Source organism: Anser cygnoides, chromosome 4 (genome assembly GCF_040182565.1).
Source record: "Anser cygnoides isolate HZ-2024a breed goose chromosome 4, Taihu_goose_T2T_genome, whole genome shotgun sequence".
Taxonomy (NCBI): domain Eukaryota; kingdom Metazoa; phylum Chordata; class Aves; order Anseriformes; family Anatidae; genus Anser; species Anser cygnoides.
Genome location: NC_089876.1, coordinates 76,600,329 through 76,608,308, shown reverse-complemented (window position 1 = coordinate 76,608,308; position 7,980 = coordinate 76,600,329). Strand labels below are relative to the sequence as shown.

Below are 7,980 nucleotides of genomic sequence, written 5' to 3'. Positions count from 1 at the left end.
TGCTTGTTAAACTTTGCTACACATTCAACATGACCTGAGGACAAGACGTCATCCTACTCTATCTCAAAGTACACTATAATACTACAGTGTAGTATATAATACTGTGTAAATCTACATAACATACAGCCATGTAACAGTCTGCCTTGTATTACACAATGTCACAAAATTTTCTCAACAGAAATTTCTGAAATTGCTTTATACAGCCATTTGCATACAATTAAATTCTAAGGCTGGGATTTTGCAACAAGATCATTTACTGTAATTTCACACAATTAATATCTAGTATCTCTCCTAGAGTCACTCACAGTGATAGCTTACCTGAGCTTCAGAATACTAAAGAAGCTCCTTCACCACAGCATCTCCAAAATGATGATATGATGTATGTATCAAAACTCTCAAGAGTTCATAAACTGCGGCTACCTAGTTTCAGTCTTGATTGGCCCCAAATCACTTCCAATTCAATATACTGCACAGACCTGTATGACATTTTTAAACAAAGCTTCAACCTCAATCAAAGTATTTTGAGCTGTTTTCCTATTATTTCAAAATGCATAGTTTTTATGAAAGTCATGATTAACATTTGATTCAAATGAGCACATCATACAGCGAAATGAGAGAAAACAGAACAATATTTTAATGAAACGATGAAATAGAATATCTTTAACCAAGTAAACATTTCATGCTGTATTCATCTTTCAAAGAATGTCATTCCTCCACGTCCAAAGTCACAAACAAAAAAGAAAAATCATTAGGCAACATTTTCCTTCTGTTCCCCCTCCTACCCACCTCTCTACCCAGCCAGTAGAGTTCGTGATATCAGATGATATGTTCTGACCACCACCTGGCACCAACCTGCTTCCAGATGCAGTATCATCACTTTGGACTAATTTTACCCGTTGCATATTTCATCTCCTCCATCCTCACGCACGTTCAACAGAGGTACTCAGATCTAGAGCCTTCACTTTTGAAAGTCATTTGAGAATCCATGCTTGACCTAGAACAGAGGAGAAGTCTTTCTGATTCATCTGTGTACCTTCGTGCCCAGAGCTCTCCTCCTGCATTCACTGCTCGAGGCTTGAGAGAGAGTGTTTCAAACTTTACATAGGTCTCCTTTGCAAGGTCAGCTTCCTTAGCAGTTTTGGGTTTCACACGGAGTTTTAAAACTTTGTATAGTAAGAAAATTATCAAAGGTAAAACAACCACGCATGCTGCACTGCTGGCCAATATCAGAATAGGAAACTGAGATGTGCTTTCATCATTCAACCTATCAGTAGTGAAAATAATGCACTGCTCTTTTGTAGGTGGCACTCCTTTGGGTGAGACACATGCCATATACTGAGTACTAGGTTGCAAACCTTCAATTGTGACTTTGTTTTTACTAGGATCCGTGCTCAGAGGCAACATGTCTTTATCTCCATACTTCGAATACAACACAGTCACTGCGGAGTTGCTTGAGGCATTGGCAGTTTTCCAAGTTAGGGTCACTCTTTCATCTGTTTCACTGATCACCCTCAGGTTCTTCACAGTAACATTTTGCTCAGCCATAGCTGCTGCCTTCAGTGAAGTCTCTTCACCTTTTTCACTTGCCTCCTCGATCTGCTTTGTCTCCTCACCTTTCTTGCTCATCTCCCCAGACTGCTTTTTGCTTCCATTTGTCACTGCCTTTGAAATTTTCTTTCCATCAACCATGGGCCTGGATTGCTTCTTGTCGGTAACCCTGGCACTTGTTGATCTTTCAGTGGTAACCGGTGCTGTGCTGGTTGACATGGTGCGAAGAGGTATGGTGGTTCTCTCAGGTCCCTTCTTGGATTCCCCCGCTGTGGCATTCTGTCTCTCTGCCTCCTGCTTCCTTCCATACTTCTGTGGCGACACAGTTGTGGTAACTACACCAACCACTGTGACAGTAACGGCAGCTTCTGACATTCCTGCCAAGTTCTTCGCCTTACATCTGTATTCCCCTGCATCCTTGTATGAAATCCCTGTCAAGCTTATTATGGACCATCTGACACCCTCTCCAGGTGTTTCTTGAATTACTGTAGGAAAACAGAGTAAAACATTATAAAAAGGGAGATAAAGAAAAAAGTAAACGTTTTTCGACTAGTTTTTTTTTTTTTCCTATGAATTATTTCTACCAGAAGGAATCCTATATATTAAACATTTAAAAAAAAAAAAATCAACAAATTTACACTAACTATGGAACTCCTTGCCATATTATATTCTTGCAGAAAAGTGCTCAGTTTAGGTCAGAATGGAATAGAATGTCAGGAGGAATTACAAGAGAGTTAGCAGTTTTATTAAATAAAAGAAAAACAAGTAAGGAGAAATCAAAATGACAAAGCCAATTAACTACGAAATACAAGTCTCACTGAGTAAATACAAGTAACACTGAGCACACTAGCTGTTTAAAAAATTTTGGGAAGTTACCTCTGTCATAAGATAATTCAATACTTTGGACTACTACCCTCTTCAGAACTAAGAGTTAAGATAACTGCTAACTACTTTGACCTAACAAGAAACTTTTCTGTTTGTTACTGCATATATATCCCTCACAGTACATCACAGCAAGAACAGTATTAGACAATCACAGCCTCATTAGCATTCCAGGTAGGCACTGCAAATAAGCAATAAATATTTTCAAATAACGTAGAAAACATGTTTATGGGAAATCCCACATTTATAGTGCTGTGTTTTAAGTGGCTCAGTTACAGCCTCACTAACTTCTTTGTTATCATGAAAATTTTGAACCAAAAAGATTTCAGTAATGAATGTTCCTTTCTGCTTTCCAGCTTCTGAATTGGTACCCAGCTATCCCAACCTCTATTTCCTCTTATTCTCCCCCCCCCTTCATCCATTTCTTCCCCACACAAATTGTTCTTATTACAGACCACAACCAGAATCAGAACAGTCTGTCGGACCTAGACAAAGAATAGCCAATATGGTGCAATACCTGGTCCACTGTCACTTAGGATAATGATCTCAAAGCACAAGCAACCCAATAATTTCAGGCTCTCCCATTTCCTATAAAATGGCTATTCCTATAAAAGAGCTATTATACCTGTATAGTTCACTGGTATATTGTCTGACCTAGTCCACGTAAGCTGTGGCGTTGGGTACCCGGTTGCATCACAGCGCAGCAGAACATTGCTTCCCAGCGGGGAGGTGATTTTTGTTGCCGATGTCATCACGGATGGCTTAAGACACTGCTCTAACTCTGCTCTCTGGAACAGGATCCCTGCCAGGTTCTCAGGTCCGCTACACGAAACCAGTGGATCAAGAAGGACAACTGAGGTGTCCACAATTTTGGAAAATTCAATTAGCTTTGAAATGCGACAGTCACAAAACCATGGGTTGTCCTGCAAACCTGAAGGAAGAAAGGGAGTGGAAAAAAAATTGTTGTTAGGCAATATCTGAATATTGTGATTACAGTATGACACATGACTATCACCAAGTATAATCAAGCAGAGACATGGGCCTGTTCTGAGTCAATCTTTTTCAATTTTTCTTTTTTTTTTTTTGTTAGTTAGTGGGGTACTTTCTGCAGATGTGAAAAAGATTATAGACATTTATTAAGTTAAACCTTTTCTTCACATAAATTTACAGGAGCATAGTAATAAGATGGCACTACCTTTGCTTAACTTCCCTATTTTTATAGGAAAAAAAAGCACTTTGAAAAGATGTCTTAAGACTGATGATATATTTTCACCTGCCTGCAGCTTCTGAAGAAAGAGCTTCTCAGGCTGTTGCACCTTGTCACTTCCCTCTGCTCTTAATGCCTCTTTGGGCTCTTACAGTTTGATCTTCTCAGGCCCTTTCTTCCATGCTTGCAGAGAACATGACGATTTAAGGGTTTAGAGCTTACGCAAATATATTTGCCCTTTGAAAAAAAGGATATGGGCTAAGGAGAAAAAGCTTTAGGCCAATAACATCCTTTTCTGACTCTGAAACACACCAATATTCTTAGAAATCTGGTTTTAGTTTAGGACAGTCTCTGAAATACATTCAAAAAAATAGGAGAACAGAGGAAAATGGGAAGGACCCTGGAAAAAGTTGGCAGCTAGAACATTTTCATGATGGCATACAAGAACAATCCCTCTCTTCTGTTATAGGCTATAACATTTGCCTCTTGGTTCCAACATCTTTAAACAGGAGGCTTCCCCTCTTGATGAAGTTATCATGGCAAAACAGGGCAGCTATTTCCGAGAAATATGTCCAAAACCGCAGCTGGTGTCCATTACTTGGCTATGTTGATCTCAAGAGAGCAACACCCACTTTACCAGGTAGAACACCACCTAGCGTATCACTCAGGAGTTCAAATATTTTCTCATTTGATTTCTATTTTTGGGCATAACTTTTTCATTTTATTCTAGCATTAACAATAAGCAGAGCTTACAGACTAAAACGAGGGATGGTATGCAAGAGTCTTTTGCTATTGAATTTACTGATTAGTGCAAGAGACAAGTCACAGTAATTAATTTAAAATTGAAAGAAAAAACTGAAACACTTGCCATTATTGTTCAGAGTATTTCTAGGAATTATCAATTCAGCTAATGGGAAAATTCTGCTTTTTATTTTGGAAGAAACCTACTGATGAAAGAGTACATGAATAATTAACTAGCAGTTCCTTCGATCACCTGACCGAGATTAGTTTATTTTGAGCATCATGGAAGTGATTGGTTAAAACAGTGGTAAACCCCAATTAATCCCCGCTCTTTAAAACAAGACCTGACCTGAAGGGATTCCGTGACTTTGACGTCACAATCCGATTTCACCCCTTCCAGACACAAGAGGTTTTACATCTATTCACCACCTACTGCCTTCAGGAAAGAAGAAGGAGAAATCTAGGAAACTGTATCAGCAGCCACTTTTCTTTAAAGAACAAAAGAATAATCTCCAAAATATACAACTGATTTCCTGTGAATGTCAAACATTCACAAGCAAAAGAGGTATCAACTGAATGTCTTCCATATGTCTAAGCACATCAATTATTTCCAATCAAGCATAAGCATGTCACTATTTGTGCTCATCTTTTAAGTTATGGGAGCTTTAGTTTGTGAGCTAGAGAACATTTTTTTCATTCTCACTTGCTTATAAGGGGCCAGTTTTCGTCACCGTGTTAAGAAGGAGAGACCATAAGTGCATTTGAAAATGAAATTCCCCTTAAGGTATAAGAAGGGAGACAAGGTCCCCCAGAAACAAGGACTCAACTGAGAGTCCACTGTAAGAAATACTGGGGAAAAGCACGGGAACTCTCCTGTACGTCCTCGGTACTGCCTGGAAAGGACAGAAGCACGGGGCTGCTGGGCTACAAGTGGATGGAAGGGCAGGAAACTGTGGGTCCACAGCATTAATCAGGACTGATCTGCAGCACTGGTAGGGATCACATCTCACATGCAAGGCAGCAGGCTTTCCCTTACAGTGAACGATACTAAAAATATTTCTGCTACCTTTCTGTCCCCTGCATGCTTTGCTACAGGAAAGGATTTTATTATTATTATTGCTTCTAATAGTAATGCAGTGCTGAAAGATCTTTCAAAGCTATAAATACATGGCTTTCATGTTCTCCCAGTGTTTAAGAGGAGAACCAAAGCTTCTGCAATCTGAACAGAGTAACAGAAACAGGCAAAATAGAAGGAATGGCAAAGCAAAGCCATTAGAATAGGTGGGCATTTAGTCTAGGACACAGGTTTGATCATCTCAGATCATTCTGAAAGCCTGGTTTCAGTGGACGAAGAAAGCTGTCATCCTAGAAGAGACACTACTTTTGTGTTTCAGTGCAAAGGAAAGAGCTGTCTCAGCTAGTTGTCTCATCTCCCCATCCATCGTGTTGCCCAGTGGAACTGGCTGAAGAAGCAGGACATATATAAAGACGTATAATACATACAGCCACAGGAGTTCCTTCCTTGCCTCCATGGCTCATTCCTTCTATTTATTTGAGTCTTGCCAATACCTGGCAGTATGCACATTATCTGCTGTAAAACATACACAGCCATTGTAGGTCATCGAATTGTGTAAATTCCCAAAATAAAAAGATGAAACGACAATTGACTTGGAAGCAAGGATAAAACACTGATTTTGATTACACTTCAGTTAGCTATTGAAAGGAAAACAAATGGGAATGTAAACTTATGCAATTTCACAGCTTGTGTTTACAAGGTGGTAGAAGTGAGAAAGAACACATGAAAGAATAAAGAAAAGGTTACAAAAAGGTAGAAGTTGAAGAAACTGGAAAAAAAATGCGGAGCTCTAATAAAGCAATGAAATAGGAAATTATTTTCCTGAGGGGATACTAAGAAGAGAATATAAAAATAAATATAAGTCCCCAACAGCATATGTATCTGTTAGAACACCAAGTATTTATAAATTCTGGCTTCTTTTGCAGAAATATTAAGGCAGCTTATTGACCTGAGTAAGAAATATTAACCAAGGCAAAGCAAATGTTGATAAATATTTATGCATTGCGATATACCAACACAATGTATGTTAACATCAAATAAGGATTATAAATTGTTCTATTAAAAAAAAAAAAACAAACAACTTCCTTTGATCTAGGTTTAGCATACTTTAAATTTGCTCACAGATTTATATGTATGCTTGCTTGTACAGGGGCAAATACGTATATATGTATGTGTGACTGCATGCATATTTTTGCAGTCTTCTCAGTAAGCAGGATTTCCCCACGCTGTGTCAATATGGACTTTAGCGTTTGAAATAGCTATGAGCAAAATTTCCTTTGTAAATAAGTAACCAGTCTCAGACCATAGCTCGTACTATATACTGTGTTTCAGTTGCTGCAAAATGGGAGTACATGAAATATCCACGTTTTTGGCCAATGGAAATATTCACCACAGCTTGGGCCAACCTACCCAAGGCTATCCTCTAGCTGAAGCTACAGAACTTTTGATCGATGGTTCTAAACAGTAAATCCCACTTCTGTCACTGTGTCCGACACACTGTAATTGCTAGGGAGTAATTTTGGGGAGAGTGGCATCTACCCCATAGCCCAGCATAACCAGTGGGATCCTGATGGACCTGCTGAGTTTCCAATTTTTGGCACCTCTACACGTAACAGAGGCAAGATTTCATCTGTCACTCTGTCAAATCCTGGACCCCTCCATTCCTCTCAGTGACTCACTGGATGTAATTTTCCATATGGAAAATGTTGCTACCATCATTCACGCCAGAAATATCAATCTCTGTACAGCAGCCAATGCTGAAACTTAGCTGTGATTTGGATCAAAGAATTAGGTCATAGCTCCAGTGCTAACCAAGAGAGGGCCAGATGAACTCACACCCGGGTCCCTTGATCGTTTCCACTGTTTATTGTCAGCTCATTCCACAGCTTTGTTTTGAACTGTTCCAAAGGGCGATCTCCAAGACAAAAGCAGGAACCAAGCGTGCTCTGGGGACCGCTGCCTGAAGGGAGCATGGGTGAGACCGCATCAAGAATGGCTCCCTCCATCCTGCTTGTTCTCCCAGAGCAAGCCCAGCAGGCTTTGAACCTTCAAACTATGCTGTGCGCCTGCCAGTCCGCCAGGCATGTAACACAGGTGCTGTGTCGTAGTACAAGGGCACTGTTCTGTGGTTTGCAATGCCATTCTTGCTTTACTTCAGCCAGTCTGAGTTGAGAAAAATACACTACTGCCACCCGCTTACATTTTAGAGACACTGAAACATCCCATCAGGCCCACAGAAAACCAAGGGGCAATTCCTACAAACCACGGAAGAGCCAACTAGCTTTAAAACCAGAGCTGGCCCTAAGGATGAGAGCCAGAGCGAACCACTCAGCCACGGGGCCAGGAATCATCCCCTGAGCCCCTTCCTTATAGCATGGTGTCACATTGAGGGGCACCACGTAGCATGGTACGATCGAACCACCCTGAAGTGCAGAGTTTATGAACTGGCACAAGGAGGTGCTAATTTGCCAGTCACCTGGCAAAAGCAGCCCATGGCTTCTCCAAGAGGCCTCAAAGCGCACGCGGG

At 40.3% G+C, this 7,980-nt stretch overlaps 1 protein-coding gene across 3 annotated transcripts in view; it reads right to left on the bottom strand.

Annotated features, from left to right (window-relative positions):
* Positions 1–611: 611 nt before the first annotated feature.
* Positions 612–7,980, bottom strand: part of LRIT3 (leucine rich repeat, Ig-like and transmembrane domains 3) — a 13,895-nt gene continuing 6,526 nt past the window's right edge. For all 3 annotated transcript variants that reach the window (XM_013185304.3, XM_013185303.3, XM_066996433.1), the window contains 2 exons: positions 3,056–3,361; positions 612–2,033 (listed from right to left, as the gene is read on the bottom strand). In XM_013185304.3, the coding sequence (XP_013040758.3) occupies positions 931–2,033; positions 3,056–3,361 (1,409 nt within the window). In that variant the 3' untranslated portion in view covers positions 612–930. The remainder of the gene's footprint in view (positions 2,034–3,055; positions 3,362–7,980) is intronic.